This window comes from Panthera onca, chromosome D3 (genome assembly GCF_046562875.1).
Source record: "Panthera onca isolate mPanOnc1 chromosome D3, mPanOnc1 haplotype 2, whole genome shotgun sequence".
NCBI classification, from domain to species: Eukaryota; Metazoa; Chordata; class Mammalia; order Carnivora; family Felidae; genus Panthera; species Panthera onca.
The window spans coordinates 18,551,454-18,563,461 of record NC_138350.1 but is presented as its reverse complement, the minus strand read 5'-3'; the positions used below and the strand labels follow the sequence as shown (position 1 = coordinate 18,563,461).

The window sequence follows — 12,008 nt, the reverse complement described above, 5'->3', positions numbered from 1 at the left end:
AAGTTTATTTATTTATTTTGAGAGAGGGAGAGAGTGCACCTGAGCAGGGAAGAGGCAGAGGGAGAGAGAGAGTCCCAAGCAGCTTATGCGCTGTCAACTTGCAGCCCGACATGGGGCTCAGTCTCACAAACTGCAAGATCATGACCTGAGCCGAGATCAGGAGTCGGATGTTGGGGCGCCTGGGTGGCTCAGTCGGTTGAGCGACCGACTTCGGCTCAGGTCATGATCTCACGGTTTGTGGGTTCGAGCCCAACGTCAGGCTCTGTGCTGACAGCTCGGAGCCTGGAGCCTGCTTCGGATTCTGTGTCTGCCTCTCTCTCAGCCCCTCCCCCACTCATGCTCTGTCTCAGAAATAAACATTAAAAAAAAAAAAAGAGTTGGATGCTTAACTAACTGAGCCACCCAGGTGCCCCGTAACCTTTAACTCTTTGAAAGATATTTTTTTTTATATAGTAGGAAAATGCTACTTAAGATACCACTGTTCCAGAATGACTAAGAGGAGAAGAGCTGGAGAGGGTGTGGGGCAAATGGGATTCATACATTTCTTGAGGGAATACAGAATCACATGGCCGTGACACTTTGGCAGTTTGTTCACAAATTAAACCTGACCACCCAGTCAGTAGTATTTCCCTGGACATAGATCTTTACCAACCCCAGAGAGATGAAAACATTTGTATACACACAAATTTGTACATGAAGCTTCATAGCAATTGTGTTCCTAATAGCCAAATCTAGAAATAATCTAAATTACAGTAAGAGAGTAGAAAAACAACATGTGATGTGGTATACTACTCAGCATGAAAGAGGGATCATGCAACAATGTGGCTGAATCTCAACCAAGAACATGAGGCCAGTGAAAGAAGCAGGACATTAAAAAGTACATAGTAAATGATTCTATTTATTTAAAATTCTAGAAAAGCAAATCCGTGGGGACAGCTAGGACCAAGGGTGGGTTGAAGGCCTTAACTGCAAACCCTAGGGGGTTTATGGAGGGCATTATGAATGATTAATATTTTGTGAGGCACCTGGGGGGAGCAGTGGGTTAATCATCCAACTCTTGATTTCAGCTCAGGTCATGATCTTATGGTGGTGGGATCGAGTGTCGTGTCAGGCTCCACACTGAGCATGGAAACTGCTTGGGATTCTGTCTCTCTGCCCCTCCCTCCCCCCATAATAAATAAATAGATAAATAAAATCCATCTTAAGAAGAGAATGATTAATATTTTTAATATGGTAGTGATTGTATAATTGTGTACATTTTCCCAAACTCATCAAACTTTACATTTAAAATGGGAGAGTTTTATGTGCATAAATTATGCCTTATAAAACTGTTAAAATTTGTAAATATTTGTAGAGCGGCATTAAAAATGTGAAAGGCTTATTTGCCATGTTGTCTAGCATCTGCAATGGTGAAGCCATAATCCCAAGGAAATTACCTCAGATTATGACTGTATTTTGGGATAAGATCTTCAAAGTAATAAAATGAAATGATTAGGGTGGGCCCTAATCCAGTATGACTTTATAAGAAGGGGAAATTTGGACACAGACATGTACAAAGGAAAGAGAATAGGAAGACACAGGGAGATGACAGCCATCAACAAGCCAAGGAGAGAGGCCTGGACAGATCCTTCCCTCACGGCCCCTAGAAGGAACCAAGCCTGCTGACACCTTGAACTTCTAGCCTTCAGAACTGAGAGATAATAATATTTCTGTTGCTTAAGCCATTCTGTTACACTCTGTGACAGCAGCCCATATGAGGATACTTGGGATAGAAGTGGGACAGTATACATTTAACAAACATTTATTCACCTACTGTGAGCCTGGCACTGCACTTGGGTCCAAGCATCTAATGAACAAAGAGACATCTTGTGCATGCGTGCATCCCTGTCGTGGGGTGCACGCAGCCTGAGACCATGGAAATCGAAATGAACAGGATTGTTTGGGGCAAACAGCACACACATGAGAGCACATGGGCACAGATGACCAGGTTGGAGAGCTGTTGAGTCAAATTCTGTCTCTCCTTAAAATTTTTTTTTAATGTTTTTATTTCTTTTTGAAGGAGAGAGAGAGAGAGACAGAGCATGAGTGGGGAAAGAGCAGAGAGAGAAGGAGACACAGAATCCGAAGCAGGCTCCAGGCTCTGAGCTGTCAACACAGAGCCGACGCGGGGCTCGAACTCACAAACCGTGAGATCCTGACATGAGCCGAAGTTGGTTGCTTAACCGACTGAGCACCCAGGCGCCCCAAATTCTGTCTCTCCTGAGTACTTGTTATATTTGTAGTATGTGATAAGGTATTTGAATTTGCTCTAGGATTATTTCATGAAAGTGATTTGTCATCATGAGACATCTTCAAATGGCTAGATTTCCTCCTACTTTCAGGAGATTGCTTCTTGAAGACAATACTATTGCTTCTCCTTTCTTATTTCCCCCATCTTAACTGGTGGCATGGAATCCAAAGCCAGAGTGGGTGACCCTGCTGCAACTTCTATCCCTGGGCCCCCCCCCCCACCATCAGCTGTGTCTCTATGATGACCAGCACATTGTGATCAAGGCGCATCCCTGTGGGTCTGCCTCTTCTGGCACTCTGTCTGGTAGTGACTTCTCTTATTGCTTGTACAGGTGATGACAATGCCAGAATATTTGAGGAAGAGGTTTGGTGGCTTCCGGATCCAGTTCCTCCTTGCTATTCTGTACTTATTCCTCTATATCTTCAATAAGATCTCGGTGAGTTGTATAAAAGCCATCCCAAGAAACAAAACAAAACAACAAAAATTCAGTAGGTAGGATGGTGCTAGATTGGTGTCAGCAGTTCACTCTGTGGCCCCATAAGTTACTTACGTTTTCTTCTGTCTAAGCTAGAGCAGAGAAAAAAAAATAGCTTAGTAATACTTTGCAAAAAATAAAGGCAGGGGCATCTTATTTGTCTCCCAAGCCTCAGTTACAGGTCCCTCTGCGTTTCTAGAGAACCTTGGCCTTAATCTATGTCATGTCATTAAGTGATGTCACTCCTCTGCTTAAAACAGTCCAGGAATTTCCACCACCCTTTCAAGAAAACCTAAGCCCCTTGTTATGATCTGTGAGGATGTTCTGTTCTAGTCCCTGCCTCTCCAGCCTTGTCTCCTGGTCTCCTCCCCTGTTCTCACCAGGCTCTGGCCCCACTGCCTGCCTTATGTTTCTCAAACCTGCCAATCTTATTCCCACTGAAAGCCCCTGACATTTGTTTCACACTGTGTCTAGAATGTACCCCCCCCTCAAAAAAAATTTTCAAATATCACCTCCTTGAAGAAGCCTTCCATGGGTGTACCTAGTCAATCTCTATTTCATTGTTATGTTTTGGTGGGGTTTTTTTGTAATACTTGTTACCATGTGAGAATAATTTATCTGTTACCTTTCTGATTATCTGCCTTCTCCACTTCAGTGCAAGCTTGTTGAGGCCGAGAGCCTTGCCTGGCTTGTTCACTGCATTACCCACTGTGCTGAGAAAATTATTGGCACCTAAGGCACTTGATAAATGTGTGTGTGTGTGTGTGTGTTTAACTGACTGAATGAGGGGCGTCTGAGTGGCTCAGTTGGTTGAGTGTCCAACTCTTAATTTTGGCTCAGGTCATGATCCCAGGGTCATGTGATCGAGCTGTATACTGAGGGTGGAGCCTGCTTAAGATCCTTTCTCTCTCTTCCTCTGCCCCATTCCCCCACTCATACTGTCTCTATAATAAAAACTATAAATAAATAAATAAATAAATAAATACATGCATGCATCCATACAGATATACAATGTGAGTATCACCTATCACACTACATAGAAATTGCCTATTTAGTTTCTGTCACTAAATATAAGCTTCTTGGGGGCAGCAACTGAGTTTTAGTAGCCCCGTGTCTTCTGAACCCTGTCGAGTATCTGCTATGCTGGTGCACAGTAAACATTTGGTGAATAAATGGATAGATGAATAAAGGGAGGATCTCTGCCCATTGCATCCCTACTTTGGAGACCAGAATAACTAGGCAAGAGATTAGCCAGTTAAATGATATGCAGATGCTTTAAAATCAGTGCCAGCCAAACCAGGGATCAACAAATCCAGCCTGCAGGCCAATCAACCTGATGTTCTGCTTTGTACAGTCCTTGAGCTGAGAATGGCTTTTTATAGTTTTAAATGGTTGTGGAAAGCAGTGGCAGTATGTGGCCTGCAAAGCCTACAGTATTTATTATCTGGTCTTTTAGAGAAAAAACTTACCAGCCCCTGTTGAGCTGTCCCCTTTGCCTCTTCCAATGGCAGAACTATAAGAACAGCTCACTCTCTGAGCATGTTCCCTGTTCTAAGGGTCTAGAGAGGAATAGGCTAAGTTTTGTATGAACTGAATTCATTGGATTGACCCAAGCCCTAAAAGTGCTGACCTTGGTTGAACTCATGGGGCATAAGCCTTTTTTCCCAACAGAACTTGGGTAGGCCTCACCCCATGTCCATTAGTGACGGAGTGAATGTGCTAACCATAGACCACTTCCTGCAGATGGCTTCTAGGGTCTTTATGATACTGCTGTTGATTGAGCTGGAAATGAAAATGCAGCCTGTTTCCTTTGTACTCATTTCAGGTGGAGATCTGTACTGGTGCCATGTTCATGAGACTGGTTTTGGGGTTAGACGTCTACCTGGCCGCCATAATCTTGCTGACAATTATGGGCATTTATACCATCACAGGTGAGGTTACTGTAACCACACAGGTATTTATACCGACACAAAAGCTCTACTTTTTTTTTTAATGTTTATTTTTGAGAGAGAGAGAGTGTGAGTGGGGGAATTGCAGAGAGAGAGGGAGACACAGAATTCGAAGCAGACTCCAGGCTCTGAGCGGTCAGCCTGGAGCCTGACGCGGGGCTTGAACCCACGAGCTATGAGATCATGACCTGACCCAAAGTCAGACGCTTAACCGACTGAGCCACCCACCCCGGGCGCCCCAAAGCTCTACTACTTATAGTGGAGTGCTAGTAGACAAGGAGGCAGAGGGTCTCAGCTTTTGCATTTTCCCTAAGTCTATAGATCATACTGCTAGGCCTGAGGGGGTGGAACAGTGAAAATAATGGAGGCAGGGTGCCTAAGTGACATACTACCTCTAGAAATCAGATCAGGCCAGTGGGGGCTTTCTAAGGGCATTGGCAAGGATGGCAGTGATCATGTTTGGAGCGGGCCATCATCTGACACTGCAGGCTGCTAAGTAAAAGAGTAGAAACAGAAAAGGAATTAGGGGGAGGCGGCAGCTTCAGTCATCCTGGTCACCTGGTAACCTGGTCAGGCCATCAGATAGCATCTTTTATGTAGGCAATTCTGTCCCAGAGTCTCTGCCTAAGTTTTGAGAGCGGGGGCCCTCATCACTTGTTTTTTCCAGCCACAGTGCAAATCTTGGATGCTGGTGAGCGTCCCTGGCAGTTTACCACTGTCTGAGTGAGGAGGATCAGGGTAGGGAATGGAATGCACTCAATTAATGGCTCTCAATGCACAAGGGAGTGGGAGTTGGGGGTTTCTTCCTAGGTGACATTTGGTAATGTCTGGATACATTTTGGGTTGTCCCAACCAGGGGGGGGGGGGGGGTGCTGCTGGCATCTAGCATGTTGAGACCAGAGATGCTGCTAACTGTTGCTTCCAAACTGAGATTTTGTGATTAAAGATGTACTTTTTTGCTTAGGAAAACTACCAGCTTTTCATTCATCCAAAAAATGGGAAGTAAAGGGAAATTGGGACATAGAAGGGCAAGATAAGAATCCAACAAAAGATCATGAGGGATGTTAAAGAGAGAACACAGGATGTACCAAGACTAAGCATGTTACTGTAAGACCTACTGACTTAAAGGTACAAAGGTGTGAATGGAGAGATCTGGAAGGAGACAAGCATGTAGAATAGGGATACAGAAGTGACTTGCAGCAGAGAGTCTCAAATGTTGCTTTTGTTTCTCTTTCTCCTACCTATTCAGGTGGTTTTGCAGCTGTAGTTTATACTGATACCTTACATGCTGCTGTTATGGTTCTGGGATCAATCTTGTTAATGGTCTTTGGTAAGTCAATCTTGGAAGACTGGGCACCATGGCTGGAATCTTCCAGTCTGATTGCTGTCTGGGGCCATTTCAGCACTTTCATCTTTTGCAGATGAGGAGACTGAGGCCCTCAGATCCCTTAGAGCATTATCTCAGGTCACACAAAAAGTTGAGAAGTAAACCTTTGCTCACTTCAGAAGACGTAGAAGTGGTAATGACAAACTGTAGTGCTTTGGGACGGTGATCGACTGGCCCACCACACTCATCCCCACCTCCGTGCCTCAGCCCATGCTCTTCCTCTGCAGTTATAAGCCCCTCTCCTTTTCATCCACACAGTTACATCTACCCATCAAGGTCAACAGAAGACCCACCTCCAAAAATGTGATTCTGTTATTATTCCATCTACATGTCTTTTCTTCTGTGGACTCAAATCACTACTACACACACCTTGATATTTTTGTGATACATACCTTGATTGTTCATTGATTGTGTCATATAAATAAATCATACCCCTCAGCTCCAGAACTTCTTAAGAACCAAAACCATTGTATCCTGCACAGTGTGCAGTCTGAGGCATATGGTAGGTGCTTATTAAGTGGTAAGAATGAAAATAATAGCTAACAGAAAGCGAGTATCAGGTACCACGTAGGCATTTATCCATATTAATCTTCACATCACTGTGATGCATAACTACTATTGTTATCCCCATTTTACAGATGAGGAAACTGAGTTATTCAGTTAAGTAACTTGCCCATGAGACACACTAAGAGCAGAAATCATAGCTGAGTCTCTAAACACCAAATTCCACTATGTGAACTAACATATTATAATACCTGTAATGGCAAATACATTTAACCTTAAAATGATAGTTTTCTCCCACTAGCTAAGATAATGACCTCAGTGAGGATGGTGTTACCCACTGCTCCATGGGTCAGAGATTGGTCTTACATAAATCTAGAAGGAAAAACTCTTGTCTCAGGTATTGAAAAATTATTGAAATGGTACGTGAATACAGTTGAAGGACTGTGGTTCCGTAAAGCATGTTGTTGAGCCCCATTGAATGAGAAATGATAGAATCAAACAGAGTCACGTAGTCCTCACTCTTAACATTCAGTAAGCATTAGTGTGCCATGAGGTGTACTCAGAGCTATATCGCTGAAACACAAAATACACATCAGGCATAATCTAAGGAATTTTTTTAATGAATTGGGAAGCACTGACTAATTTGAATGACAAAACCCTAAACTATAGAACACATTAAGCCATTGTTTTTAATTGTGTACTAGTGTTAAACATCAACATTTTTAAAATCTGCCACCCTCACCCCAATAGTTGAAAATGACATCTGACTAAACTTTAGGAGCAGGTGGAATATTCCACTTAATGTTAGCAATTATATCTCTAAGTAATTATATATTCTTTACTCTTATAGACTGAATATTCGTCTCCCTCCCAAAATTCATATGTTGAAATCCTAACCCCCAAGGCGAAGCCATTGGGAACTGATTAGGTCATAAGAGCAGAGCACTCATGAATGGCATTAGTATCCTTATAAAAGAGACCTCAGAGAGCCCCCTCACTTTTTCCACCATTTGAGGACACATTGAGAAGATAGCCATGTATGAGCCAGGAGGGGGATCCTCACTAGACACCCAATCATCCAGCACTTGACCTCAGACTTCCTAGCCTCCAGAGCCATGGGAAGTAAATATTTGCAGTTTGTAAGTCACCCAACCTATGGTATTTTCTTATAACTGCCCAAACAGACTAAGACTTTTTCTGAGAAATGTAATGGGATTTTTTTATAATTAGGGCATTGATGTTGGTAGGTAAACTATTTTAAACTAATGGAATAATTGTTTTCTTTTAAAAATATACAAGATCTTATACATCCAAATGAGTATTGTCCAAACTAGTCACCATGAGACCCCATACACATCCAGTTGCAATTTTTTGTTTTTAATTTTTAGGTAGTACACACACAAGGTAAACAAAACAAAAAGGTACACAGTGAAATATTCATTGCTCTCAGTTTCTCAATTCAACTCTCCAGAGACAACTAGTATTATTAGTTTTGTATATATCCTTCCAGATATATTCTTCATGTATACAATCTTTTTTTTAATCTATGAGAGACATATTTTAACAGAATCAAAACAAAATTTTGCAGCCTGTTATTCCACCACTGGTTCTATATCTTGGGCAAATTTCTATGTCCGTGAATGGAGATCTATTAAATCTTTTTGTTTTTGTATTTGTAGTAAACTTTATTGAGAAGTGCACAAGTCAAAGTATGTAGCTAGATGAGATATCACAAAGTGAACACAGCCTGGTAACAAGTACCCAGGTCAAGAAGTTATCTTTTTTTCCCTTGCTTTCCAAACTTTATACCTTTTGTTTCCTTTTCTTGCCTATTGCACTGGCCAGGGTCATTAGTACAGTGTTGAATAGAAGTAGAGACAACAGACATCCTTGTCTCTTTGCCAATTTAGAGAGAAATCTTTGGATATTTCACCATTAAATAAATCATTTGCTGTCAATTTTTGGTAAATACTCTTTGCCAGGCTAACAAGTTCCCTTCTAGTCCTAGTTGGCTAGAATTATCATGAACGTGTTTTTTTTTTTTTTAAGTTATTTATTTTGAGAGAGAGGGAGGGAGAGCAAGAGCAAGAGCACACCAGTGGGGGAAGGGCAGAGAGAGAGGGAGAGAGAGAGAATTGCAAGCAGGCTCTGTGCTGTCGGCACAGAGCCCGACATGAGGCTCATACTCATGAACTGTGAGAACATGACCTGAGTTGAAATCAAGAGTTGGATGCCTAACCGACTGAGCCACCCAGGTACCCCTATCATGAACAGGTTTTGAATTGTAGCAAGTGTTTCTTCCACATTTACTGAGATGATTATATTATTTTTCTCCCTTATTCTGTTAACATGGTGAATTATATTGAATTATTTTTCAGTGTTAACTCAATCTTGAATTCCTGGAATAAACCCAGCTTTGTTGAGACATACCCTAAATTATCCTCCAAAGTGGCTGTATTAACATATTCTCAGCAATATATGTCAGAATATGTGTTCCCTACCCTTACAGCCAATAATTGATGTTTTAAGCCTTTTTAAAAATTTGCCAAATAGGGGAAGGAAAAAAAAAGTATCTCATTCTTGTTTTAACTGGAAGTTTCTAGAGACTGGTGAAGTTAAGCATCATTTTATATACTTAGTGGCCATTTGGAGTTCCTCTTTTGTAAATTACCCACTCATATTCTCTACTATATTTCTTCTGAGTAGTTTCCCTTGGCTATTGGTGTATAAGAGTTCTTTATACATGACACAAATTTCTTCTTTTGGCCTGACAGATTTTTAACTTGATTTCAGTCATATAAATTTTAAATTTTGAGGTCAAATTTACCAACTTTCCTCTTCCTTTTTGTGACTTGTCTAAGAAGGTAGACTAACTCAACTCTCTAGTTCTGTAGTTCATGAAGATATTCTGTTTTTTTCTAATAACTTTGTAGTTTAGTATTTTGCTTTCTTTTAATCCATATGGAATTCATTTATAGAAGTGCCATGAGGTGTCTTCACTCAGTATTCTTTTATTGACTACTTTCAACTCTAAATGATTCTGAACACATTTCAATAATCAAATCTGTATCAAAGGAACATGTTTTAATATGCCAAAATAAAGGGAATTTTTTAGTTAAGTGGAACTATGGGTGTTTTGTGCCTTTTAAAAACATTTTTTTTTAATGTTAAGATTGTATACCACTTAGGATATTGACAGATGAATGCTATGACTGAGGAAAATTTCAAATATGACATTTTATAAACATTTTGTTGGCATTGCAGGAAAGTGAATATTAATTTCTATTCTAGCCAAGATTCTTTAGAAAGCTTGTGATAGAACTTTAGTTCAAAACTAGCATAAGCAAGTAAATACCTTCTTGGCTCACGTAAGTAAAAATTCCAGGGGCACAGTACCTTCAGTTATGCCTAGATCCAGGGTTCTGAATGAACCAGGTAAACAAGAGAGCTTCAAACTGCCAGACTAGCTCAGAACCCCAAAGAAAGGAAGAAGGCTTTTTTGGTTCCTTAAGCAGAAGTCTCCTGGGACAGATTCTGATTAGCCCAGTTTGGGTCTCATATCTATTCCTGACACATCAGCTGTTGCCCATGGGACAGAGCATTGGCCAGGCCTGGGGCACATGCCATATTGGAATGGTGGACAGTTTGATGAGGCCCACCTAAGCGACACAGGATGGAATGCAACTGGAAAGAGGGGTTCTGCTACCAGAAGCTGGAGTGGGGGGGGCGCGCGCACACAACCACCAATGTCCACTGTACTCCCATTTCTCTTTGGAAGAGATGATGTCTTTTTTTAGGCACATACAGTTTTGACTATTTTTCAGTCCATTGTGCTTTTTATACTAGGTACAGTCAATGAAACTGGGTCTCACTTTGTAATCTTGGGTCTTCAAACATATGTTATTGTGTGGTGTAAGATACTGATAAATTTTATCATGTTTTAAGCCTTTCAGGAAGTGGGAGGATACCAGGAGCTACTGAATAAATACCCACATAGTAAGCCAGACCCAATCCATGAAGGAAATTGGACTGCCAAGCCAGAGTGTTTTATTCCTCGCCTGGATTTTTTCCATATCTTCCGAGATCCCGTCACTGGAGACCTCCCATGGCCTGGAATCGTCTTTGGCGTCTCCACCCTCTCTTTATACTACTGGTGCACTGATCAGGTAATTAGACGTGGTGCAGGTGAAGTGACTACATTGGAGGCTGGTCGGTCTCATTGCATTCTAGGCTTTACCAGTCTCTATAGGCAACAGCGGGCCTGACTGCACTCAGTGATCAGGTTTCCCTTCCAGTCTTTACTTATTGCCTAAAGAACTTCATAAGAAATTCTGTTTAAAAGGAATTTCACTCACAGTCCCATTATAACCCATCATCTATTTTCATTGTTTCCTTCTTCCCATCATTATCACATGAAAAACATGTCAGTTTTCCCCAACTGAGTCTGTAAATTAAATGTAACCAATCACTATTTCAGTTGGATTTTTTTAAGGACTCAAATTTATTCTGAATATTATATGGCTCACTATCAATGGTAGCTCATTAAATAAGCTATGAAATATTCACATGGTGCAAAGGCAATAGAGAAATGAAAAGAAAGTACAGCTATACACAATAACATGGATGAATCTTCACAGCTTGATTTTAGACACAGAAGGCTAGGCACTGCATGATTACATTTTTATAAAGTTTAACACAGGCAGTGCTAACTTGTGTCATTTAGGAATACATAGTAATTGGCATATATATAAAGAAAAGCAAGGAAGAAATAAAGTAGTCATGAAAGCAGTCATATCTGGAGCAAGGGAAGGGGTTGAGATGAAAAAAAGTCCCATGTAGCAGCATTATTCACAAGTACCACAAGGTGGAAACAATCTAAATGTTCACCCACCAATGAATTAATAAAACAGAATGTGTATCCATTCATTGGAATATTATTCAGCCATGTAAAGGAATGAAGTAGGAACACATACTACAACCTAGATGGATCTTGGAAACATTATACTAAGTGAAAGAAGCCAGACAGAAAGATCACCTAATGTATGATTCCTTTTATATGAAATGTCCAGAGTAGGCAAATCCATAGAGATGGAAATCCAATTAGTGCTTGCCAGGGGCTGGGAGAGAAGGAATGGAGGGGGACAGTTTAATGGATGTGTTTGTTCTTCTGGAGTGATGAAAAAGTTTTGAAAGTAGAGAGAGGTGGTAATTGCATAAGATTGGGAATGCACTAAATGCTCCTGAATTGTTCGCTTTAAAATGGTTAACTATATATTATGTGAATTTCACATTAATTTTTGCAAAAAAACAAAACAAAACAAAAAACAAAAAAAAGAGCCACAGGGAGGCTTCTGGGGTACCTGCAATGTTCCATCTCGATTTGGATGGGTGTTAGACTGTATG

The 12,008-nt window shown here is 41.0% G+C and overlaps 1 protein-coding gene across 4 annotated transcripts in view; it reads left to right on the top strand.

Annotated features, from left to right (window-relative positions):
• LOC132665198 (sodium/glucose cotransporter 1-like) overlaps window positions 1-12,008 on the top strand; it is a 57,475-nt gene that overhangs the window by 17,072 nt on the left and 28,395 nt on the right. For 3 of the 4 annotated variants that reach the window (XM_078435663.2, XM_078435661.2, XM_078435660.2), the window contains 4 exons: window positions 2,622-2,726; window positions 4,591-4,696; window positions 5,964-6,044; window positions 10,551-10,771. In XM_078435663.2, coding sequence (XP_078291789.1) covers window positions 2,622-2,726; window positions 4,591-4,696; window positions 5,964-6,044; window positions 10,551-10,771 — 513 coding nt within the window. The remainder of the gene's footprint in view (window positions 1-2,621; window positions 2,727-4,590; window positions 4,697-5,963; window positions 6,045-10,550; window positions 10,772-12,008) is intronic. The other variant, XM_078435662.2, reaches the window with a different exon arrangement.